The sequence below is a fragment of the Taeniopygia guttata genome, chromosome 7, assembly GCF_048771995.1.
Source record: "Taeniopygia guttata chromosome 7, bTaeGut7.mat, whole genome shotgun sequence".
NCBI lineage: Eukaryota > Metazoa > Chordata > Aves > Passeriformes > Estrildidae > Taeniopygia > Taeniopygia guttata.
The window spans coordinates 32328430-32356120 of NC_133032.1; the positions used below are offsets into that span (position 1 = coordinate 32328430).

The 27691-nt window shown below is 38.3% G+C and overlaps 1 protein-coding gene across 24 annotated transcripts in view; it reads right to left on the minus strand.

Moving 5' to 3' along the window:
• Positions 1 to 27691, minus strand: part of NCKAP5 (NCK associated protein 5) — a 414162-nt gene that overhangs the window by 78549 nt on the left and 307922 nt on the right. For 23 of the 24 annotated variants that reach the window (XM_072931702.1, XM_072931703.1, XM_072931701.1 and 20 more), the window contains 3 exons: positions 13295 to 13363; positions 6795 to 6833; positions 2055 to 2174 (listed from right to left, as the gene is read on the minus strand). In XM_072931702.1, the coding sequence (XP_072787803.1) occupies positions 2055 to 2174; positions 6795 to 6833; positions 13295 to 13363 (228 nt within the window). Of the gene's footprint in view, positions 1 to 2054; positions 2175 to 6794; positions 6834 to 13294; positions 13364 to 13457; positions 16916 to 27691 lie in introns of those variants that run through there. The other variant, XM_072931711.1, reaches the window with a different exon arrangement.

Consider the following 27691-nt stretch of genomic DNA (forward strand, 5'->3'; position numbering starts at 1 on the left):
GACATAATGCAAACTTTAATTTTATGCAGGGACACAACAGTATTTGCTCAATTTCAGTCTTAAGAAAACATCCTTATTCAGATGTTGCATCTCAGGCTGCAAGATCACAGACTGCACGCCATTTATTTGAGTCTGGAGTATAATTAGAGGATAATTAAAATTCTGGAAACTCACATTATTTCCTGTTTGGTTTCGATTTTTTTTTTTTTTTTTTTTTGGGTAAAGGACATACAAAGAGTTTTAGCAGAAGTTCTTCCTTTTCTAACATACACTCCAGCTTGTTCTCTGTTTTTTTTTTTTTTTTTTTTTCACCTACTGAGTTAAAACCTTTTGATACCAAGAGAACAGACATAGCAGCAAATTTTGCTCCAGGGAGATGTGGACTTTCTGAATGAACTTAATTCCCTTTTGTCCTCAGCCAATAATGACAAATCAAGCGAAAAGGGGGGAAAAGAAAATCTATGTACATTTGTTCCTGCCAAACTGTGCAAGAACAATGATGTAAAATAATTTGAATCCCCCAGGGAAATGTGTGAGATCATTTTGTTCTTTCTTCCACCTGGTGCAGGTTCATCTCTTTCAACTTTTTTTCAGAACTGCTGCACAATCCAGTTTCAAGGATCTCAAGTCAAAGTGTTGATCCCACTTTTCAGATACTATCCAACACTTCTGTAGCATTCTCAGAATAACCTGGTTTTATTGCTGCCACGCAAGGAACTGGGAATAGAATCTGCATTTGTACAATGAATGTGCAGCATGTGACTTCGGTGCAATCAAACCCCAAGCTGACATCAGCTGGAGTCAGACCCTTTGGAAACAGGAAAAAGAAAGAAAAAACTATTCCAAACCAGGAAGAAGGAGCAGTTGATGAGACACTGTCAAAAGCAGAAATGAGCAATGAAGATTCACTCTGTGGTGGATGTGTCAAAATTTTGACAGATAAAGATAAATCAGATCTCTGTACAGAAGTCTATGAAGGATGAACTAGGAAAGGAAGCAGGGGATGAGAGACAGGAAACCAGAATAGAGGTCCTGACCTAGCAACACCCAAATCAACAAAAAATCAGGAGACAGAACAAGAGCCTGAGGAAAACTCAGGAACCCAGATCCCTGTGATGGTGATCTGGAACCGCCCTGCCTGTGCTTTAGAGTTCCTCAGTAAGTACAGAGTTGCCCTCAGTGTGCAGATTCCCTTGCCTTTAACATCAGCTGTGAGCAGACTGTTTCTGCAGGAGAGTCAGCAGCCCTCAGCTGTTGGACAACAGTGCAAGGGCCAAATTTTCCTCTGAGTTACAGATGCAGAGCAGTGAGGGTTTAAGATACACATTTAATATCACTTATGTATCTGACATGTCCTGCAAGTTCTAGTTAGTCCTCATTTGCTGTTCTCCTAGCTCATGGTCACATTTGTTAGAACTTCAGCAGAGCAATTCTTCTGCAAAAGGATGACAAAGAGATGGGTTCATTCACAATAACAGACTTTGCCAAATGAAGAAGGATACTGAAACATCTCTTAGTATTCCAGAATGGCAAATGAATGAGACATGAGTCAATTGGTTTCTCAGATATATCCTCCCATAAAATATTGGCCAAAAAAATCACTCTAAGCCTGTGAAGATGTACTTAAACCCTTCCTTGCAAGTTAGCTGAAACCAGGACAGTATCACATATGGCAGAAGTTAAATAAATGGGCTGTCTTCTCACAGGAAATTACACTGTTCACCATCAAGCAGGATGTTAAAGAATACGAGCTTCTCCCCTGCAGAGGGATAATGAACCCGTACCATTCCATTTATCATAGAGAAGAATCATCTAAAAAAGTAAGTTACTCTGCAGGTGTGCTCCTCTCTCCAGATTTCCCTGCAATATCAGAGCACACTGGCACACATTTTCAGTTTCAATGGGATCAGAGTACAGATAACAGATATTCTTCTAATATATTAAACCTATCATGTGTCATTTCCCACTTACTGACATAGCCTTGAAAAGAAGTATTTTATAATTTTGAGAAACATAAAGCTCATAGCTTGCTTCCTACAAAGGCCATTTCCTACCTGAAGGAGGAGATCAGAAGCTGGTTTGACTTTCTGCTGGAAAAGCACACTTAAAGTTCGATTCTGTTGTTCCAGATCAAAAACTCTCATTTTCAGCTTTATACATTCCTCCCTCAGACCCTGCAGCACAAGGGAAAACAGTAAGATTAGAAAGCAGGTAACAGAAGCACGTAAAAACTCTAATGATATTAAGAAGAAACAAACACACAACTTTTAAAGTAGTATAAATCAGAAAAATGTGCTACTTCATTTTCTCTGGTTGTTTGATCATCCATTATAACATTGAAGAAAATCTTGTCATGAAGAACAGTAGCTACCTGGCACCTCCTTTCAGGGTTTTCTGTTAGCATAAAAATGACTTTGCTAGCAATGTGTTCCATCTTGCAGCTGACAAAAAGCGTAAGGCAGCAATTAATAGATGGATACTGTAATAAGCATGAGCTGAGTAAATTGCATAAGCTACACCAAACCAGGCAGAAGTTCAATGTTTCTTATGGAAAGGGTTGTCAAGCATTAGATGTGTAGATGTGGCACTTGGGGACATGGCTTGGTGGGCTTGGCAGCACTGGGTTAATGGTTGGACTCAATAGTCTTAAGGGTCTTTCCCAATACAAGCAATTCTATGATTCTATGAAAAAGATTTAAAATTGGCCATTAGAAGCAGAAGTGGAGTGTAAAACCAGTCAAGCCAATAAAATGTCTTTCAGATACAGATAATCTCTATCTATCTGTCTGTCTCTGTCTCTATCTTTCTTCAGTGTAAAACCTGCTTTGCCTGGTCACCTGGAGGAACTCAGGATTCTCTCAGAGAGACAATTTTGGAAACAGGGCAGAAAATGACACTGAGCTGTGCAGCAGTATTTTGTGTACTTGCCCATTTTGAGGTAAGAACTTCACAAAGCAGGAAAGGTAGTCTCCTAATAAAAATTACATGTAAAAATAATAAGCTGCAGACATATCTCAGTTTGATTGTTTGTTTTTTTAATTTACATCTCAAAAATACTTACCATTATTTAAATTTAGGACATTTGCTGCCCTGTGGGTGTTGCCTAGCTCATATTACTTTCCAGCATATGAAGGTGAGAAATAGGCCTCAGCACCCCCATATGCTGTCCTGTCAATGCCATTAAGAACATGATGATCTGGCTTGATGAGAAAACAAGTCAGAGGGGGAAATTGTATTCAGATGTAGCTTAAATTCTTGCCTACAGTTGCTCTAGTCTCTGCTGTAACCAGCACTGAGGTTATAAGAGGTGAACACACAACAAAATATGTTCATCTTGAGACTCCCAGAAAACTGTAAACATCTTTTTATGCATATGTATCAGGTTTTATGAATGCTGGATGAATGCAGTTATTCTCTCCTGATGGTTTTATAACATTTGTTTTAGGTGGCTGTCAAGTGGCTGTTCAGTTGAAATTGCAAGAGCTTTCCAACACGACCCTCAAAATATCTCGAGGCTGATGATTCCTAAAGCCCTGAAGCTTTGTTTCCTGTCAGTGAGACCTCTTATCCCTGGTCTTGCACAAGAATCTCTATTGGTAATAGAGACTGCAAGCATCAAGACCCATCATTATCTGTCTTTCACACTCCAAGAATTTAAAGCTAAGCCTTGGCTGTTACTACAGTGCTTAACATTTCAAGACTACTAAGGGCACTGAACAGGAAAAAATGATTCACAGAAACCAACAGTATAGAAAAAAAATTAAATCTTAGCAAGGCCTCTGCCCAAAACCTTCCTATCTTACAGTTTTAAAACCATAAGATTTATGTTTCAAACTTCAGAATTTCTGTAAAAAAGTGAAATATAAGATAGTAGATTACCCACCCAGATGCTATAAACCTTGCCAGTGGTAATGCCACACATAGCCCAGAGGAGAAATGAGGCACATAAAAGTAGCAGTATTCTGGTAAAATAAAGTCTGAATTTAGAAACTTGCAGTCCTAAAATTACCAATTAATACAACTATCAAATGTCTGAAGCATATAATTCCTCTCCTGTGGGCAAAACAACTAGCTATTAAGGTAGCAATCTCCCAGATATTGAAAGTAGTTCTAGGGTTTCAGTATAGTGATGTCTGAGCATCTGTGTGGTCTTGCTTTATCCCTTCAGTGTGAACCACTCACTCTCCCCCAAAATGGGATCCAATGTCCCCAGCAGCAATTCCAGACAAACACTGCTCTCCCTCTGAACATCCTTCTTTCTGCTTTAATTAACACTTGACTCACTTATTTTTGATTTAATTGATGAAAATGGAGATATAGCTTTCATATAGAACCCAGAGTAAAAAGAGCAACCTCCTGAATACACTCCTATGGAGGAGATTACAAGAAATAGATACACAGCTTACAAAATTATTCAGTTGAATGGTTTAGCTCAAATTTCAAGCTGCTGATCCAGGTCTTACATGGAAAAAAAAATTAAAAATCCAGTTCTCAGCAGTCCAATCAGCTCATGTTATATGAGAAGTCTTTGGGTGGAAGGAGAAAGAACGTATGATTTCAGTATTATAGCATATAGGTTTGCCTCAGTTAATTTTGTTGGATGTCTGACTTCTTAAATTTCCTAGAGGCAAATTTTCTATTAGTAAGTGGTAGAAATCCATAGAATTTTGCTACATCAAATTGTGAAATTATGCTGCGTGGCTAACTCAGCACAAATTCAATTTAACATAGTTTCTCCAGTCACATCAAAAGAAAGCCCCTCATGTTAGAGAAATTCTATATGTATTGTAACAAATTACATACTTGAAAAGTGAATGTTTAAGACTGTAATTCCATTTCAAGGATTCAGTGACATTGACAAATCACTCAAGCTTTGCTCACTCAATTTGTGTCACCAGAATCTCTCAGTGGGATCACAGTCCTTCCACATCCCAGCAGGCACACAGTGCTCTACTCCTTACATTACAGCATGCACTTAATTTAAGTGAAAATTAGTCCTTGAGGGATGATTCCAAATTCACAACAAAGCCCACGGAGTGTGTGTGCTACTGTACAAAATCACTCTTCTTCCTTCTGTGAAAGCTCTCAGCTTTTCTCCACATCTTGCTCTGCTCCTGACGTGTTTTATCTCTCTGTGGCATGACTGACTCTGCCTCACTGCTCAGCTGCACGATGGTAGGTTTATCTGTTTACCAGCTACTATTTGGGTTCTGATATCTACCCTTTTGGGACTGGTGTGAGGAGTGCAATTTCCTCTTTATTGTACACTATTGTGTTCATGTCTTTTCTTATAAAAGGACCTGTATGAACGGTGTCAGGAGCACTGTACAGTTAATATTCATTAGCATTTAGAAAAGTACCCTCTTTCCTCTTTCTATGGATATTAAATTAGCTGTTATTACTCAGTAATAGGTAAGCAGCTGTTAAATCCCATCAACCCTAAGTAAATCACTTTATTAAATGCATTGGGATCTGGTTTTATTGTATCCTTAGGAACTCCTTGGTTCCTATAGGTTTGGAAGGATTAATTACTGAGGAAGTATGTAGTCATCAAAATGTCTGACACCTTTGCAAAGGAAATCCGCAAGCTCCTCTCTCCATTTGGTAAACAATCAAAATATTCCCAAACTAGAGATTAATATATTGAGATGAACCCTCTGGTGAGCATTTCACCACATACGGTTTTATAATACAAAATGTGTATGAGGTTTTTGTGTATATTAACATGAAAAAATACCTCAATTTCCAGTTAAACTGCATTGAAACACATATTTGGGATTTTTTTAGAAAATACCTCAAGTTATATTTCTAACAGGTGTCACAGGAACAGCTCTGCAGTCCTCTGATGATGCACAGACCCTACTCCTACGTGTAAACAGAGAAACACAGCACAGACAGCAGCAGGGCAAACTTCCCTGCATGTTGTGGCTTGCACAAATCACCTCTGAGCTGCAACTTCCAACTGCTGGAAGGCAGTATCCCTCTTCCAGAGTAAAAACCTTTGTTGTGCATCCAAAAATCATGGATGAGCAATGATACTGTCAACCCAGCCTGTCCCCTCTGCCCCCATTCTTCCCTTTGCAGAGAGCATTCTGAACGATGTCCTGCTGGGCAGAATGATGTCCATAAAGGGAGGCTTTCGAGCTGGTCCTCAAAAACTATTTGCATCTAGAGCACTTTTGTGCGTGTGGCAAGAGTTTTTTTGATTATTTTTACTTTGTGTTTTCTGCTGCATTTTAAGAACATTATTACTTGTCCTGTCATTAAGTATAGACAAGACAGTTTATATTCTCCTTTGTACTATCTGCTTTAAAAGACTGCATTTATGTCTCTTTCCAAACCATCTTTTTACAACTAAATGATCCAAAGCATTTTCATAATGTCACATCCATCAAGTGGTCTAGACCTCACAAAGAATCATTCCATGAATATTGAAATGCTCACAGCTTATTGTTATAGAACTTTATATTTTGTTTGTTTTTCCATCTTTTTCCCTCTGAGAAAATGAAATAATGGAATCATGTTTAACTCAAAGACCACTTCAGAAAATTGGAACTTCAGACATGACTTCATGCAGAACAGATCTCTGTAGAAGTCACAGTGAATCTTTTCTTTGTGCCAGATTTGCAATTATCCCTCAAGTATTTTTCCTGTGCAGTACTTCCCCTGCTTACTGAATGTGTGAACATAGTTTTAAAATGTATAATATTTAAGAATATATACATATCTCTCAAATAAACAATGAACATCTGCAAGCTTTAAGTTACCCTGGAAATACCCAAATCACAACTTACCTTTTGAGTAAGAAGAGCCTGAACAACCTGATTAGCCACCTGAAAGAGAAAAAGTAAACGAATTTACATATGTTATCATGTGTGTGTATGCATAACAATACCTTCTTTTGTGGCCTGTCCTGGTTTCAGCTAGGGCAGGGTTTATTTCCTCTCAGTAGCTGTTACAGTGCTGTGCTTTGGATTCAGAGTGAGAATGGTGTTGATAACACACTGATGTTTTGGCTTTTTGCTAAGTTGTGTTTATCCTAAGTCAAGGACCATTTTTTATCTTGTCTCATGCTCTGCCAGAGAGGATGTTCACAAAAGAAACTGGGAGGAAGCATTGCTGGGACAGGTGACCCAAACTGGCCAAAGGGAAAGTCCACACCACAGAATGTCAAGTGATATAAGCAGGGGGAGTTGCCAGGAAGGTTTTATACTGATTCTTTCCCCCATTCTATTGGATCTGAGCAAGCAGCTGTGTGGTGCTTCATCTCCATTTGGGCTTAAAACCACAACAGTCCTTTTTTAGCGCTCAGTGTGGGGCCCAAAGGGTTAAGGACAGATCCAACCAGAGTGAGTGACAAGTATGTTATAAACATTCACTGTATTGGTTTCACAGTTGCCAGAGGCTTTATATTCCCTCTCCCATCTACAATCACCACCATTTCTAGCATTTTCATTATTTTAATCTGATAATACCAGCAAGAATACATGAAATTCACATCATCTACTTCTGTGCTAGTCCTTATTATAAGCAAATGTGCACTGTATCAATTGCAGCGTGACATGGGGGGCATTTGGTCAACTTCTGTCGTCTCTTCTTTGCAGTAGATTAAAGTCTCACAGCTCGAGATGCAGCTGGTGTGCATCAGCATGGATTAACTGCATTCACTAGAGCAGATTTTTACCAGCCAAGGATGGAGGCCTGAGTGTTTTCATGAAGTTTAATTGTTTCTTGATTAAATATTGACAAAATGGTACATCTATCGTGACAAGCAAGAACCATAAAGTGGCACAGAAAATTAAAGTAGCCACTGTCATCGAAATGTGGTTGGAAGGATTCACCCCACATAGCATAATTGACATGAATGAGAGCACACACCATTGATTAACAGAACTATATATTCAACAGGGAATTTTTGAAGTTATTTATTTTATGCATCCTTTCTAATTTATATTTACCAGCAAGGATAGGGGCAGTGAGGTGGAAGAAGGAAGGAGAGAAAGAAAGACTGAGGTAAGATTTTCTGTTGGTGCTAATTTGGAGGTTCAACACCATATATGCACATATTATCACACTATGTGCTGACTTATCAGTTTTGGTCCTACATTTACGCAGAGCAAGTAGAGATGTCTCTCTTAGAAAAAAAGAGATTTTTGATTTGATTTTGGTTTACAGAAATTACAGTAAAATTTATGCAGGTATCACTAAATAATCTGCATTGATTCTTGTAACTCTTGGCAAATTAAATAAAACCCCCACCAACACTGATGTAAACTCAGTGGGGAGCAAAGAGCTGAAGCAGCTAATTCACTTCTGCAAATAATTTAGTTTTGCTAGATACAAAAGCTACATTTCATTCATATTCATAAAATTCCCTCGTATCAAATTTTTTATCCTAGCCAGTCCCTATCTTCAGGCAGCCTGTGGAACAGCGCTCCAAAAGAATAGCTCTATACCTGATTTAACAGAAGACACAGACTAATATTAGAGCAGTAATAACCAACAGAAGTAAACATGTGAGGTTTGAAAGCCCATGTGCCTTGCCCTGCAGGCTCTCGGGCACTCCATCCCACACTGCTCCTTCTGGCAGGTACTTTAAGGTCTGTTTGCTCTACCTGAAAATTGAACAAACCACAGCGAATACATTATTTCTTTACTTTCTGACACCGAGTTACTTTACCAAGGAAGAACAAAAAGGCTCTTTGAAGTGTGCCCTAGTCACTCACTACAGCATAGCCTACAAAATGACTCCTACAGCTTTACATACTATACCGAGGAGTGTAAATGGCATAATATTCCAAACGGGGAAAAACTGAACCTGCTGATGCATTTATGACAAACTTTCCAGCCTTTGAGTGAAGATAGGTATCTAAATGGAAGTATCTGCCAGTGATCCATAGCTCCCATGGAACTCAATAAGAAAGATATATAACCAGGTTCTTTAGAAAAATGTGGCTGTTTTTTTTCTATTATCTAGCAACTTGGCACACTGTGTTATTACCATTCAAGATTTTCAGGTCTGTATTTTTGGTATGCAGCAGGAACAGAGGTGGGAAGCCTTCAGTGAAATGTTCTGCAGTTTCTAAAATTAATTTAGCACTCAATAAGTGGAATCATAGCCAAATGCTTGCATTTTAAATGAGGTTGCCATTCTACTCCTACAGCATATGGAAATAAGCTGCTAAACTCAACAGTCTACTTCATTTTAACTTACAGGTATCAGGAGACACCATGGATGTGAATGAACACCATGAACCAGCCCCACAAAACTGATAGTCACAACTACCAAAAACTGTGGTAACTGAGATCACTGAAGGCAGAGAAATTGACTTCTGAGATGCAGAAAATGTGAAGTTCTCACTTATATGAGACATAACCGTGGCTCAATCCCAGTAAAAATCAGACTGTAAAAGTACTTGACCTGTGATAACTGCAGTTAATCAAGGTGAAACAAGGAATAGAACAGAGCTGGCTGGTTCCTTGGTCTGCTGTTCTGCAGAAGGTCACACTCCTTGCTTTACACTACCTGCCTTTCCTCTGAACTTAACAGCCAAGATCTTTAGGTGATGTTTCCTTTTCTGGATTGCAATAAAAGAGATAAAAGATCCAGCTTTACTTTTTCCCTAGGCAATTATGTTTACAAATATATGTCATAAAGTGGTCTTAATAGAAAAGGTATAAAAAGAATGAATCAAAGAAAAGATACCCTAATGCAACATCTGTTATGCCTTTTACAAGTACTGAGATTTTACACAGCTGCCTTTAATGTATAATTCCATATGCACAAAGACATTTCAAGTGTACTAAAATAAAAGCTTTATCTTTTATTCAAATCTTAAAAACAGTATGCCTTTTTAAAGATAACTCTGCATTTTTGATCAGTTAATTCTTAAAACATCAGCAAAAATATCAACTACCCTAAGTTGCATAATTTCCTGCATGTGAATATGGTGAAGCTTTGACAGAAATCTCAGTTGGCACAGTGATGTGAATAACCATGACATTGCCACCTACCAATAAACTGACAGCTGAATTCTACAACAGGAAACTGGGATTAAGCATGTTAACCTCAAAGCCCAAAGGTACAGGAAGACAATACTGGGTTTTGCATTAAATTTTCTAGCAACAGAAAGATACATTTATGGAGTATGTCTGAATTTAAATAAGCTCTTTTCTTATTTATCAAGTACTAGAACATTTCAATGACATCTTTTTTCAAATACTGTTCCCCCAAGTTTTTTACATTTACACTTCAGAGATGAACAATTATTTTAAAATCAGTGAATAATTGTTAAAATTCATAAAGGACTCTGCTCAGCTTGACCCGTGTGCTTTTCAGATTTAATCTCTCTGAACATTTGAGTTTCATTGAATTTAACCATGAAAATGATTACAGAGCATGCATTTTTATGTCACAGTTGCAGGCATTTATACAATATTAAATGTAGGGCATTATATGAAAGAAAAATACTATGTAAAATAACTGATTAAAAAAAAAAAGGAAAAATGAGAGAAAATAATGGCAAGCACAGCTTTAAAACTCAGCTCTGGTATCTCTTTGCTACAGACAGACAGAAAAATCACAGTGGCTATTTTTACATCCTTCACATTCAGCTTAATGGCCACCAAGACCTGAGCAGAGAGCACGCTGTGCATAGAAAGTGTCACTTGGCTGTGACCCTGAGGGACCACGCAGGTGACATTGCCAGGGTGGCCAGGTTAAATGGTGCTTGAGTGCCCTGAGCAGAGTCTGCCTGTGCCCAGGGGAGAGGAGCTGCAATCTGAGGCTGCTGAGTGATGAGTGAGAGATGGCAGCACTCCCTCCATAGCTCTCAAATGATGTTCCCAGCCTTCAATTCCTCAAGTGTCTGTCAAGCCTCCCAGACATGGAACAGCCAGGATGGCCTGGGAGGGAAGAACTCCTTGTGCATCAGCCCAGGAGAAGTTCACTGCACTCACAACTAATTTTACTACAGAGGCAAAATCTAAAAAATTAAAATCCTGGTTGTAGTAGGCACTGACACAGAGGCAAAATCTAAAAAATTAAAATCATGGTTGTAGCAGGCACTCACATGTTTCAGTGGCAGCCTCAGCTGTCTCAGGCTGGGCTGTGATCACAGCCCTGTGCTCCCAGGAACAGCTCTGCTCCTCACTCCAAACCTGCCAGGTGCCCCTGAGGCAAAGTGGGGCTGAGCACACACAGCTACACGGCTGCTCCTGAAATACATCTGCTCCTAAAGACTCTGAACGGGTTCTGAGAGCCAGACTAGGCAATGGCTGAAACAATTCTCACTTTCAAGAAGAGGGGCTATGAACCGAGTAATCATCAGACTTAAAGCCCTTAAGAAATTTTACAATGGAAATATTTTCAAATATTATTAGTTTTTTAAAAAATATTTATGGAAAGTATTTTATTTGCTTAAGATCTCCAAGAACAATCCTGTCTGGAAAGGAGTTTTTGCTATTAACTAATTAAATGTCGGTCTCATCTCCTATTCTCTTTACTGTTACTCTAATGAAAGAGGGTGAGGATGTGTGATTTCCTGTGCAGATCCATCAAAGAAACCTGCTCAGGTGGACACTGACCCGGGACTCCTGCAAAATTTGCAACAATTAAATGAGGTTTTCATGCCTCAGTCATGGGCAACAACTTCTTCACCCCAGTGACCAGAAGGCATTAGGTCCAAGCTTGTGTCAGCTGAAACAATTCTGGTTATAGTGCCTCTGCCAAAGCATTGTGAAACACACAAAAAAAGAATGAGATGAACAAAAAAAAAACAGAGAAGCCCAAACCCACAGGTGGTGAGAAGTACTTTCTCCTGGAAAAGTTAACACAGTGAGAGAAGATGGACACAGTTGTGATAATACAGAAGTGCTGAAAACAGCCAACATAATGTTGAAGATAATAAAAGTTCAGAGCATAGTTTAATTTAATTCTGTGATCTTTAAACTGAAACAGTGTGTGAAAAACAATCCTGGATCAGAAATCCAACATCTTCCTGCAAACAGAATAAAAGCATGTTTTCTGTCCTTATAATCTACATGGAGTGTTTTGCTGAAAGAGACAGTTACAGTGCTTCACTCATTTCCAAAACTAATTATGTAAGCAGATTTTGTCCTAGACAATCAGTAAATAATTTTAAGTCAGGCTCTGTAATTTAAAATGAAGTTAGCAATTATATGGTAATTTCATCCTTATCACCAAGATATCCATGCATGGTTTGAGTGTGCACTGAGAGTGACTCAGGCCACTGCAGACAAAGGCTCTGCTGTACCCCAGAGCAGGACCCAGGGGGAAGGTGTATCTGCAAATTTCCTGACAAAAATCTGCCACAGTGGCAAAAGGGAGGATTTGCTGATGAAAATCTGCACTAAACTGGAGGTTTCTCGTACCAGAGCCGTATTGCTCAGCCTTCTAACACTTCAGCAAATGCCAATTAAAAATGTAAAAAGCTGCAGTGAAGACTGGAATTGTCATCTGCCCTGGGTGGTTTGCTTGCTCATGCACTCTTTTCTCCAGGGTACACCTGGGGCTCTTGTTTTGTTTGCATGTCAGCTAATTACTGACATTACCATGACACATCCTTATTATGGAATGGGTAAATGATTTCTACCAAGCAACTTCTGGAGCCACTAAGAGCTTTCAAACTACTTTAATCTCTGAGGCATGTTGGAGAGCCTTACTGGGAGGAACAATAGCACTTGTGTGGAGAAAGCTCCATGCAACAGGAGACCATAGGCACTTCTGGAATGAAGGCACTGCTGGAGTGCTCAGACAGAAAGTGAGGGGTGAATTATATTCCAGCTGTAACTGGAAGCTCTGATCTAGCCAGCAGCTAGGAAAAAAACAAACCAGCATTCAAAGCTGTGTATGTAACCCTAAAGGGGAGCTGAGAGACCCAATTCCAGGATTATGGAATGTATCACATGGGAAAGCTGAGGGATTCCTGATGGAAGGAGCCACAGCCACACGTGTCCCACCTGAGAGAAAAGGAGTGCACAGCACCTAACAGGCAAATTGTAATCTCCTCCTCCTCCTCATGAAAGCAATGAGTTCTATGGATTGGTCACAGGGATATCAACTTTTCAGGGAAGAGCTGTGGTCTAAACAGGAGTTACAGCAGAGGTCGTGGAGAACAACACCTTTGACTGCCAGACACATGTTCTTGGAATTAATTAGAATGAGGTAATACAAAAATTGCAGAACAAAGTCAACCTTCTAAGAGAGGGGGAGATTAATTTGTATTAATTTAATTATAGTAGCAGGTAAGAACAACCTTTTTATCTACCTTACCTCATCGAGACATCTTTCATACTGTTCTCTTTGATTTTCATTTTCCAGAGCCAGCGCTGAATTCTCTGCCTACAGTAAAATGGAATAAATAAGTAAACATGTAAATTTAGCAAACTATATCTTTTACCACATGACAATTCATAAAAATCCTCAGGGGGCTTACCTACTGTACTTCTTCAAGATCCAGAATAAGTGCAATATATTTTGCTGTACATTGGTGCTTTGAGTAAAACCAAAAATGACAGTCATTTATCAGATTATTCACACCCTGCATTACAATTTAGAACAATATCATAGCAGATATTCCATGTATGTCCACCATCTCACCTTGTCAGCTGCAATAGAGTTTGCAATGAAACATTATAAAAGATATTGACATATCTTCCTCTCTTCCTCTCCCTTTTCTGTTTAGAGGGAACTTTCTGCCTGAGAACCACTTGGACACAAACAGAGGCAGCCACTACCACAGGGGAACAAAGGCCAACATCATGTAAATTTTAACTGTGGCAGTCCCTCTCAAGCCTGCTTTTGCAGTGGGGAACCCCACATGCACAGGTCATTCTACAGTTAATTGGTGAATAATTACATCTGGCCCTGATAAATTTAATAGTCTTTACTTATAAAAAAAAATAAATCTGATTATGTCAAGAGTGAGAGGTATTTTGCTACAACTTTTTTTCTCCCACAAATGTAATTTTAAATATGATAAAAATTCCTGTGCAATAGGGCCTTTCATCTGTCTTTAGTTTTCATTATGCTCACATTTTTGCATAGTGAAAATTCAAAAATAGCACAATCTGGTACGTAAATCACAGTAAACTATTTTTCTCAATATATCTGACTTTAAGAATTCTTACAGTATGGGTTGAGGAAAATCTCTAAAGTGTGAAGCAGTTTCATCAGAGCAAGTTTCAATTAGTCTTCTCTTAAAGACTGAGAAACTAAAACAACATATATAAAAATCTATGAGTTAAAACTGGCTCTAGAAATCTCTCTGCCTCCCATGCATAACCTTCCCATCACATAACCATAACACCAAAATCAATACCTTCCCATAATTACAACTATTATGAAATTTACAGTACTTGTATTACTTTAACCTTCTGTCAACCTATAAAACTTAAACAATTGCTGTTTCAATAGAATTGTGGTTACACAAAACAACAGTGATAAATACAGCTAACATTTGCAGTTTTACAGCAAAATTAATGTAATGTGCTGTATGGAATGACTCTGTGAATGATGCACAGTTGCCTATTCCTTGTTAAAAAAAGTCAATGAATCAACAAAATAAGAATCTCAGAAGTCTATTAGATTGATTCATTAATAAAAATTTCAAATTCAGCTGAATCATATATGCAAGGCTAGGAATCAAAAGAAAACGTACACTATTATCCAGCATCTTGAAAGAGATTGAAGAGTAAAAGTGTGGTAAGAAACAAGGGCATATAGAGTTTACTTATTTAAAAGTCTAAATAAGCAAAGTGTAGAGAATCTGTGCTTTACCTCCAGGGTACAATTAAAGCCAGCAAAGGTGGTAAAATGCTCTGCATCATATTTTCACAATGTCACCTATGAATGGGTTCAACATAAGGCCATAAAAAGTCTATGGGTGATCCTGCAGAGAGCACAGTGAGATGAGGCAGCAAAAAGTGGCAGATGCAGAAGAAGCAAAGTAGAAGAAGCTGCAAAAGCAGCAGTAAAAAAATAAGAAGCTGGAGGGTAAATAGTCCTCCAGACTGAAGAGGCCATAGTTTGCTTTTACAGACATATTCCGGCAGATTGACTGATAAAATAAAGAGATGTTTGTTACATAAAAATATTCCTGAGTTAAAGATTTTCAGGTGTTTTTCCGTGAATATACCCCTAAAATGCCATCCAAAAGAAATTCTTACTGTTTTGAAGCAATCACTAAAGGATAGTCTGCACAGCCTTCCACTCACACATACCGATATATTTCTGGATTTTGTTTTTAATTTTCATTTTTATTAACATAAAAATACATTGTATTATTTTATCTTAAAATAGTTCGGGCAGACTCCTTACACACAGAACTCTGTAAAAGAACTACAGCACACACTTGTACTGTGAAATATACAGAGAGCTCCCCATGCTTCTTTTACTCCATGATTTGGAATGCTGTAAAATGGAATGCTAAATCTGCCTGGATCTGTTCATTGAACCTCTGATTTCAGCAAGTTATTCCATTATAAAAAGGCTACCAAAATTAGGAAAACTAAACCTGACAGCATAAATAAATGCTATATATAGCGCTTATCAATCCACAGTGGAAACATCTGTATTATAAAACCTGTTCTCACATCACTGGTTTTAAAATTGTAGAGAAAGGATGTAATGGACTCAATGTTAACTTGACTTTTGTGCTTCTTGATTGCCAATCAAATCATGCCTATTTATTTAGCATTCTTGTAATGAGGACTAGACTAGAAGGGAACACTTGACTGACTTTTGCTTTAGAATCTGTGCCAGTTCCTACAACATGGGAAAACCAGTACTTGATATATTAAATCACTCTACAGTGCAACCAAACACTTGATAATAATCCTCATTCCCCTGAAAGTGTTCATTTGGAAAATTTGTAAGAGCACTTACAGTCTCAAAACCCTGCCTCCTAATCCAAACCTTCATTTATTTCACAGAAATCACTGGGTTTTGATGTTATTGTAAGGCTGCTCAATTTTTGCTCCAAAGGATCTGCCTTCCTCTCGTATTGTATATTCTGGGCATCCTTTGCCAGTTAAGCAGAGTACATCTCCTTGAAGGAAACTGCTATTGGATTTCCATTTTTATTTTCAGGCCACACTTGGAGAAGGCTAAGCTGCAGGAAGAAGCCCCCCTCTCTTCTCACAGCTTGAAAGCTTTTGCAGGCAGCTGGGGCAGTGACAGTTCTGACCCCAGTTCTAACCCCATCCAGGACCTGCCAGGGGACTGTGCAGGGAAAACTGAGCTTGATGAGACCAAACAGCTGAGAGTCCTGAGAACAGCACTTCTGAGATAGCCACTGATTTCTGTAGTGGTTCTTAGTTTTAGGCACAGCTATCCTCCAGAAATTTAGGTATATTTTATGTCACACATAGAAATGAACAATCATGCTCTGTCCCTCAGCCTTGCCAACATGAAAAGTGATGCAGCCCAGCAAAGATGGAACATTCAGTGCCTGCCACCAGCACCTAAGGCACACACATTGCTTTTTGGGGGACAGCTCACAAGGCACAGCAACATCCAGTCAGCCAAAAGTTGCTGTGGCACAACTACCACTACATGAAACATCAGTACCTGCTGCTTTTGGATCATTACAGATTCCAGGAATGTCCCTCCCAATTCTGGTTTGGGAGAAAGTATTTTGTACTAGAATATCTCCCAACACTGGAAAATTCAAAAATCACTGGGGTAATGCTAAGCAGCCTTCAACTTCCTGAATTAGGGACAACGTGGCTCGGAAGTGTGAGATGGAGTTTGGAAGGTAAAAGTCCAGACTACTTTAACAAAACCAGCTGCCTTGAATTGATACCACTGCTGACATACAGTCATTATGAGAGACTTTGTCAATTGATTTTAATTCCTTCCTCAGGATGAAAAAACACAGCCCTGGTAATGATAAAACATCTTTGAATCTTTGAGTCAGCTAAATTCTCTCTCTCCCATAGATATTTTCTCCTGTGGGGCAGCTGTTTGCATGGTTTCAAAGTTAATAAAAGGCTACACACCTGATACTTCAACAGACAATCCTCTGTGCTTTTGTAATGACAATGAAGTTAATTAAAACTATTAATTAACTATTAAAATTAATTGAATTTTCTACTAGAACGCACAAATAAAAGAGAAGCATGACTAAAAGAGAATTATGTACAAGATAGTTTTCCTTACTCAACTTTTGTCTCAGAGTTGAGACAACACAAAAGGATGGGAGGGGGAAGACAGAAGAAAGCAGGGAGTGATATGCATTTTGTACTAAGGGAAGAGGAGATCACAGAACCATAGGATGGTTTCTATCAGAAAGGACCTTTAAAGATCATCTAGTCACAGGCAGGAGATGAAGGTCTAAAGGTTGTATGTCTAGTTAGCAGCTCAGCATGCTCTGAAGGTATCATCAATAAAGGTCAAGAGGAACAAAGTTATGACAGTGAACTTTAAAATCCCTGCCAGAATGCTACCCCACAGTTATCATGTGCACTCCTTTGTTATTCATCCCAAACCATTTGTCCATTTATAGAAAGCTTTATTGATTTACACAGGCATTCATTTGTCATGCTCAGTGCAGTGTATTAAGAGCTGTCCAAGCACTTCAAATGTACTCAGCAATTTTTTCCTGCTTCCAGCTTCTGATTTTGTATATTTTGTGGTCACAGCTTCCTACAGCACATGAGAGGTCAAACCCTGTTGTTGGCAAAGTAAGAAGTGATGCTTTTGCTTTTTCCTTAGGTCCTTGGAGCATTTTTGATAAGCTGCTGTTCCAGGAAGAGTTTACCACTTGAACCACCTCTGTGTTTTTGGTCACAGGGAACTTTTTTGCATGTTTTTGTCCCTGCTATGCAGAGAATTGTCCTTTGAAAGACTAATCCAACAAATCGTCACCATACTTATACTAGTCAGAAGAGCTGAAAATTACATTTTTGCTTTTAAATCAATGTAATTGTAGAACCAAAAGCCTTAATTTAATTCCAGCACTATTACAGCATTTCCACTGGCCACCTTCCAGTGCCTTTGATATTAGCAAAGACAGGTCTTTGCTGGGAGTAAAATGAGAACTGCACCTCAAGGCCACCTGCCAACATTTGGATGTTTCCACCTTGTCCTTTACGCTTTTTCCACAATAGATCAAAGCTTGGGTAACCATGGAGCATCTCCCTGCTGAACAGCTCTGCTCCCTGGCCCTACATCCTCACTGAGACTGGGCAGTACTACCTACTGATGAAATAATCAGTGAATTTAGACTTAAATAAAATGTTTTTTTTATTTAAATGTCCCAGCATTAACTATTTCTTCTGTATCATGGAGATGGGAGGAAAAAAAGGAAAACACCAAAAAGAACAAATCAGTGATATGATGACAACCAGGCTTCTCACCCTTGCTTCAAAACACTTAGCCTTCTCAGCAGCATCATTTTCTGGTTTATTTTTTAATAGCTTGTTATATTTAACCCCACTTAAAACATTTGACATATTTTATCTGAAATACTCAGCCAGTGTTTAATTCCCATTCACTTAAAGCATGGCATGGAAGCGATATATATGTGATGTTAAATAATAAAACACAGAACCATACAAGTGTCAATTATAATTATGTCTATAAAAAGGCCACATTAAACCTCATTGGGCAGTACTGGTGGGGATCATTCTTACAAAACTATATTAAATGTCAAAAGCAGTCTGTCTCCCAGGACATGCTCTGCTATAGCTGTGCTACCCATGAGTTTGCTGACCCACAGAAAGCAGTACAACCTTCTAATGTATGCTAGAAATCAGAAGATATTTATTCAACATCAGGAAACCAACCATTTAAGGTTACAAAAAACCCTTTGGGTTTAAATGTGAACAAAAAACAGTCCAAGGACTGTGCAGCTTCTTATGATGCCTCACCAATTATTGATGAGCAGATTCATGTATTTAAACATGAACTTACAGCAGAAATTATGTAACAGTTTTAACATTTGTGTTGATCTCATGCTGTCAAAGATCAGAACACAGAACTTGCTCATTTATTCAGATTTGTAGCAGTTTGCAGGGAGAGAGTCCCACCCACAGTCCTGGATGGGGCTCATGACCACAGAAAGCTTTTCCTGTCTGCTGAGCATTTCCCTGTTCACACGAGATGAAACAGGGAGTGTCCAACCTAAATGAGGAAACCTCCCTTTGGAAAGAAGAGTGCAAATAGAATTTATTCTTCCAAATTTACTTATGTTGGATAAATATACAAACTTCAGGATCCAAATCCAACAAACCAGAATGAAATGAGATTCATACACTGCTGATGAGACTGCTCTAAAACTGACTAAAGCAAAACTCATATTCCTTTCCCCCCACCCCCCACCCCCAGAATTTGGGGCTGGAAATTCTCAACTGGTTCAAAAATGGCAATATTTGTCTTTTTCTATCTTTCAGTTAACTTTAAAGTAGTTAAGAATTACAAGCCTTTAAAACCTTCAACATTTTCCCTTCTGACACCACAGGAATGTTTGGAGTTGACATTTGAAGAAGTTTAGGAATAGATCTAGCAAAACAGACTGCATTATAAGCACAGGCTTATCTTCAAGCAAATAATCACCTAGGCTACTGCTAACAGATATATCAATAATAGAGTTGTATGTTTACCTGCATGCAAATTGTAGAAAACAGCAAATTCTACCTGTATTTACAGAGATAATAATAGACTCTCAACATTTCCACTGGCAGAGCTCTGTCAATAGAGGCCTTTGTACAAATGGGTTAAAATTATGAAGGATGCCTTTTTTCCCCAAAAAAATTCTTCCAAATGATCCCACATAAAACATTTTTTGAGCATGAGGAGTAAAAGAGGTCTGAAGAAGCAGAGATAGTCAGCATACACCTGTATTTCCTAAAGCTAAAGACATGGTCTGTACAACACATGTACACTTGATAAAGCACAGAAGTTCAAGCATGATAAGTCAAAAGCTCCACCAAGATTCACACCACATTCTTTCCCCCCCATTTCTTGTTTTTTAAGTGATTTGTTCCCTTATGGAATTGCCCTCCTAAAGAACTGAGAGCATTTCACTCTGACAGACTCACTGTGCTTCACTACGGAATATGCACAGGCACTTATTTCTTCTGTCAAAGAAATAGAAATCCCTGGTCCATGAAAAAAGGTCTGAGATCCTGAGGTTGTAAATCAAACAGTTCTTACAATTAACACAGATAAAGGGAAGTGGTGAGGATTTGATTAATCGAAAATGGTATTTTGTGTTTAATATCAACTTCTATGTGACACATATCTAAGCATCTTTGCATTGAACTCTTATAGGAGCCAATCACATCAGATTTGGTCAGTTGCATTTCTTTCATTTTTTTCCTGACAAGGGAAATTCAAACTCTTTGGAATAGTAATTCTTTGAAATTAGTAAAGATTAGTTGAAAACCATTTACTATCTGTTAACTCAGTGCTGAAGCTCAATAAAAAACTGTTGGTGCAATTATTTTCAAAGAAAATATTTGCTTTGCAAGGAAACATTTTGGAGAAGACTTATCAAATTTAGGAGCGACATTGAAACCAATAGCTAAATTTTGGCTTTGAATCCTTCTGAAATTATACATATGGCAACCACTTTAAAAAAGGTTTTTAAAAGGTAGTTTGTCTTTTTAATTTCAGATCTTGAAGAAAACTCACGTATTTTAAGACAGTTTTTCAAGCAATAAGAGAAGCCACTTCAGAATTTCTGTAAATGAGTTATCCTTCAAAGCTGGGCAATTTTGACCATGAGCTCAGTGACACTGTGACAGTTTTGTACTCGCTGTGATTTCATTATCCACACCTGAGCAGCACACAGAGCTTCAAGGTTTATCTAATGGGGAGGTTGAAAAGAATAGGGCATTTCAAATCTGTATATGAAAATTAATGTTTGGGCTACTTTATACCAGAAGAAAACACTTCTTATCTTCCCCATCTTGTCTCTGAGATATTCAGAGAAAATATGGAAGTAGTACTGCTCATTCTTGGCAATGGGAAGTGGGTATGAAAAAAAAGACAAAACTGCCTTCACAGGTAGAAAACCTTGAAATTAAGTATCATGAAGACAAGGATTACATAAAGTATATTCAGGAGTTTTTTTTTTTAATTTCTAGAAATTCTATCTATCAAGAGCAGCTCTTCTCTTTTAAAGTCGCTTTTCTATGTGTTTTTTTTTTTTTTCTAATAACATTGGACTGAAAATAAAATATAATTTCACAGGTCAGTGCAAAAAAAATTGCTTTAATGCCTGAACTGGTGCTTCCAGGCTGCTCAATGCACCTGAACTGAAGGGCTGCTGTTAAATTATAGTAAACAGTAAAAATGTGGAGCTCAATTTGGCACCATCTTCAAGGGACACCAACACCAACCTCCTCCCCACTTACCCATTCCACTCCCCCAAGGAAATTACATAACTGAGTTTGCTCATGGGAGCTGATGATAGAAACAAAATATTCAGCCTTTAGTGCCTTCCTTCTTTTTGTCCCCTCATTTAATGCATAACCTAGAACACAAATGTATCCCACATCCAATTATTTTGAATCTTACTGGAAGGTAAAACAACAGATGTTTTGCTCTGACTTCAGAGAAAGTAGATGCTAAATATTTATCAAGAAATATTTTTTCCTAATTATTTATCCTAAGTTCCTTCATTTAGTTAAAATAAACGTAATTATGAAATAAAATTATTCAAATTGACAGCCTGGAAAACACTGACTCCATTAGCTTGAATGTCAACCAGTTTTGGGTGATGGGAAACTCATATCAGTTCTCTGCTAAGCAAGTGGGAAAATATTTTTTTTTTTTTCCAAAGAAAACATGTATGAGTTTTTCTGAAATGGAAAAAATAAAATACACAACTAGTTTTCCACTTTAAAAAACGCTCCTTGAGCATAAGCATAATTTGAATTCTGAGAAAAATAATGGCTTTTCTTTGTTGCACTATGCAATAGATTTAAAAATTATGTGATGATATAATTGATACTGCCACAAAAAAATTTTAAACATAATAAAATATATTCTTTTCCTCCTCCTATGCTGAATCATTTTACTTTGTTCCTTTCAAGACTTCAAGTAAAAAGCTTTCCACCACAATAAGCTATTAATGTCGCCTATTTCACAGCTCCCAACATAAATTTATAACAAGTTTTTCTGATTTAACTACATGGGAGCGCTGAGTTATTCCTGAAGGCGATGTTTCCTGCAATTCCACTCTCTTCATCAGAAGTCACCCACAAGTCAACCTCCCCAGGTATTTCAAAATGAACTTCTCTTGATGGCTTCAGTTATTTCTGTCCCTCCCAGCTAAGGAGTTGTGAAGCCAAGTGGAGCAGGACAGGTATTGGTGCTGTGCTGTGGAGAGCATCAAATGCCACCTAATGTGCAGCAATTGTTTTGTAGCCACTAGCCAGCTCCTAATAACTGAATCACAAAATTACTGCTCATTTCTTGCTAGCTGAAATGAAACTCTATTTGCAAACTTCACCCTGTTTCTCCTGAGAGCTCTGAACGTTTTTCTGTTTTGTTCTTACAGGCACGCAGCAAAAATTAGGCAATGCCCCTTGCTCCACACAGCAACATGTGGCTTCTGCACTGACATTTGTTAAACTGAAAGTTCTGACTCATTTAATTTTTAATCTTTTAGAGTGAATTTGCAGAGTACTTGTATTTGACCTGGAAGAACAATAGCTCAGGTCTCAAATTTTGTCTTTTAAAAGATTCAGCACATCAGAGGTTTTTTTGGTTTGTTTTTTCTGCCCTGTGCAGACTGTGCTCACTTAGAGAAGATGGGATAAGGAACCTGTGGAACCTGGCTGATGTGGCAGCATCAGACTCTACCTAGATATAGGAGATGTCTCCTCTTGAGCTGGTGACATCAGGTACATCCACATTGGTTTTTCTGGCTTGGCTGAGCTGTGAGTGTCCTCATCTCCAGTGGTTTTCCTGACCATCACACTGCCCAGGCCACAGCTCACACCGTGGTGTTCCCTTGGATCCATGGACTGGGTTTCTCTTACAGGAAATGGGAACAGCAACTCCAGCTGCTGCTGGGTCACCTGGAGTCAGAGTGACCCCCAAAATGTCCACAGCACGAGCCTGAGGATCTGCTCCTGTCACTACTCCCCAGGCAGACACACAATTATAACAGGATATCTTCCACCATTAATAGGGATGCCCTAAGGAAGCCAACTGTCAGGACAAAAATGTATCCCACAATACCAAAATAAAAGAGAGGCCTGTTGGGAACCTTTTCCTGCACACAAGAGATATGGGCCAGAGCAATTTTTGTACTTGGATATTTTTATAGTTTTGTACGTTATGAAAACAGAAAATAAAAATCTGTACAGAAATATATGCATTCAAGCCAGCTACATGGAATCAAATTCTATTGTAATTATATATTATTAAGTGCCATGTGTTGTATTAAACTCTTTTTCAATTATTAACTTAACCTTGCTCTTCAGCATATAAAATTTGTCTCAGATTTTGTTCTTCATACTTAACATTTGTTAGCAAACTACGTTCTAGGAAGTCCAAGAAATGCCTTAGACCACAATTTTGGGAGAATGTGGCAAACCAGAAGTCCTTAAAAAAGCAAGGTTTGGCTAAAAATTGCAGTCTCATATAGCACACACTTCAGGTCAAGTTGATGGGGTTCAGGGGAGCCTCGGTAAGAAGCTCAGGTGTGAAAAGCACAGCAGCAGCAGCCCTGATCTGCAGAATGAGCCAAATTTACATCACACATAATTAAACACAGCTCAGGTGCAGCCACTGGAACTGCATCCACCTTCACATGTCTGAATTTGATAGCCAAATAAATAAAATCAGTATCAAAGATGAGGAAATGTTGCTGTTAAAAAAGCTCCTGTTCAAGAGCAGGATCAGTGATTAATCAATTGGCCTAAAGGGAAAATGTAGAGAAAGGAACAAAAATAAATCAATGTATGAAATACTATGCAATGTCACATATACCTAGAGCTGATCACATTACTGCTCTGTCAGATTGGCCTGCAATTGGGAAATATTCCTGCCTGGCAGATGTCACCAGCGAGGCAAATCACTTGCTCAAAAAAAGAGAAGCAATTCTCATCTCTTATTTCTATTCAATGTCTTTGTGAAAAAATACAGGTTTTTCCTAATACTAGCAAAGTTCCTTTTTACAATGAACTAAGAATACCTATTTTACAATGAACTAAGAATATCTATTTTTAGTCATCTAAATGGGTAAAATTTTGGGGTCACTGCAAAGGGCAAAATGTTTGAGAAAAAGAGTATAAAGACACCTATCACTGGAAAAAAACCCCCATATTGTGCCAGAGGAGGCAAGAAGACTGTTTCCCTAAAAATGAAGTTATGTCAACACTATCTGCAAAGATCTGCTAAAGCTGGCTCAGGTTGCTCCTGCACTGTTCTACTGGGGCCAGGACTCTGGTTCTCAGGAAGAGCCAATTAGCTCAAATGAAATCTGCTCCATGCAACCACACTGCTTCTGCTACCTGAACTACTTTGCATGGCAGGGCATTATATAAAAAGAAGATGCTGTTTATAAAGCTTGCAACAGAGCGTTTTTCTCTGTTTCACACCTCCTACCTTAATTGAATCAAATTTATACATGTACGTGTGTAACAGCAATCTCTGCACGGCACTGGGGAGACACTATAATGTGCTACAAAATCCTTTTTATGAGATACAGATCAGACTTAACTTACAGAAAGCACACTAATTGTTATTTAATAAAAAGAATATTCTAATGGTTGTTATTGGTAACAGCAGCTAAAGTATGATGGCATCAAATAGGACTGAAGGAAAGTACCAAAGACTTTTCTCTGACACGTCTAAGGTCTGAATGAGCAAGGTTCAAAAGATGAAAAAGGAGGAGCTATTGGGGCAATTAAGGAGAAACTTCAGAGGTTTCAGCCCCATGACCTCAATGCTGAGAAGCCTCCACTCATTTCCAGATTACCATTAAGAGAAATTCTAACTAAGTCTTGCAGCAGAACAGACTCAATAGACTGCTGATTAAACACACAGCAGTCTCACATAATGCATGACCCTCACACCCATTTCTCAGCTGATCTGAAACTGTTGCTGCGATAACTTTGCAGGATTTTGTATAGCAAAGTAGTAAATGTGTAATTATTTCTTAGAGCTTAATGAAAAGCTGAATGAAAAATACAGGTATTACTTGCTTCCTCTATTTAAAATAACTTTTTCTTGAAGAACCTAAATCTTGAGACCCAGAACACTTAAAATCAGAAGGGTTTTTCTGGAGGAACAGATCATTTGACTGAAGACAGGAAAGAAACCTGCAGGCTTATTAACAGCTGTAATCACCAACTGAGCACTTCTCCTAAATAATTGCTGAGTCTTGGCCTTGTCTGAGTGCACAACACCCAGAAGAGGAATAGGAAAACCCATGAATCACAAAGATGAAGAGCACTGTCAGCACCCATGATGGAAGGCCAGCAGGGATCCCAGGTGTTCCTGTGGGAAGGGAAGAAGCTCTGCCCTCTAGATGGCATTATGTGCCTGCAGATCCCAGATGGAGCTGGGGAGCCCTGCCAGGCAAGGTGACAACTCCACCTGCACAAGAAACAAGGGCCCAGAGGTCAGGAAGGGATGATCACCTTCCCTTCTGTGTGGGAAGGTGAGAACTGCACATTCCTGAAAGAGCACAGACCCATTTCTCCCATCTGAGTAGCACAGGAATGATGCTCAGCCTAAGGTGAAAAAAAAATTGAGGATCTGACCCCATATGGGGAAAGGCAATTTAACTGGGAGGGGTGGGCAATATGTGAAAACATATAATAAAAACCAAAAACAAACAGAAAAAAAAAAGATTGTCCTTATGAATAAATAAAACTCTCCTTGACATTTAATAGTTTCTGAAACAGACACTAAAAATGTCCATGTAGCTATCCACATCCACGCATATGAGGCTGTAATGCCTCCATGCGTAGCTTTTTTTCACTATATAATGAAATTTAACACTTAGTGATAATCAGATATCTACAGAACTACCAGCAAAAATCTGTTTCATGCATAATGGACCAATGTCAGACTATTCCACATTTGATTTATCTATCCTCTCTATATATTTATAACTAATCTTAAAATCTGTGCTTGTCACCATGACAGATTAAGCAGACTTAAAAATAATCGTTTGGGTATTTTCTGCTGTGGATTATCAAATTAGCTGCATAATAAAGCCTGTGAATATTGAATTTCAAGAGTATGTTAATCATACAGATTTCACATGTGTAGTTAAGCATTTCCCAACACAGGACCCAAGCTTTACAGGGTAGAATTCAGCACAGTGCCCCTAATTCCAGTGTATGAGTGTAAATATACCTGCCCAACATCCCTTCTATAATCTCCAATGCTTTATTTCTACAAGATGAACAAAAAAGAAATCACTATCAAATTAAGGAAAAGTACATCACCATGAGACATCAATAATGTTTAAGCATTTTCATTGTTAGTAAGGAGAAATTAAAAGATAAATTATTTTACTTTGTTCTAAGCAAGGAGTAGTAAGGGGTACAGCTCAAACAGCTGAGGTAAATTAATTGGGATTTCCTATGCAGCCAGTGGAGAATGTCCACAGAAGACTGAGATTTTTTAAATAATGTTAGTTGGAAATGAACTGCAACTTATTTATTTAGTTTATGAACTGTAGAACTGTCATTACTGTCAACCAAATTGCATGCTTTAGTATGTAAATTAAAAATACAGGACGTGATTCTAAAAATCTCTGCCACATAGAAGCCTTCCTCTGAAAGAAGTGCCACTGTGAGTAATGAGCAGGCTCACAGAAAGGGCTTGTGGAGAGCCAGGCCCAGAGTGCAAAGCTGAGAGAAACTATTTAAAAAAATTACTGAGTCTCACTCTCTGAAATGATGGATGTGTGGGGATAAACACAGGCACCTAGATCTATAACAGCGCGTTGGGAAATCTCATTCCATTCCATGGGGAGAGTGGATTCTCGATTGTACCACACGCCTGATTGCTGAAAAAGGTAAGTTACATTAACTGCTGATTATCTGCAAGAAGGCACCACACTTGGAAAGGAGGGTACTGAAAAACTATCATTAGATTATAAAAGGCAGACAGAAATAGCAGATTCCTTCACTGCAACCTAGCAAGGACTGTGTGCAGAATACAGTTAACATTCGTTACAATAGAGAAAATTTGACAGGTTTAATAAAACCAAAATGATTTTCCTTGACTTCTGTGACTTGCCTTTTCTTCACTGACTACACCTATTCTCAGACCTTCTGGCACCAAATCATTATTCCTGTGGCCATATTCAATACTCTGAACTATATAAAGACCACAGAGCTTTCTCTGTGGTACACAGCTGTAAGAGAGAGCCACTGGACTGGAACTTGGAAAATCCTAGAAAACAATTAATTTATTACCTGCTTTTTACAGAAAATAGATATAATTTCATTTGGCTGTGGTAAAATGAACATTAAATATCTATGATCTCATTTGTTTCAATAAAATTTCCAGAACTCAGTATATTGTCCTGAGGATTCTATAGTATACCTATAACTCCATGCAGCAAAACTTAGAGAAAAAAAATCACCACTGTAGGTACTAAAGGATATTCTAAACAGCACCCTGACTAAAATATTAATGTGAAGTAAAAAATTTGCATATAAAACATATGCATATATTGTATTTTCT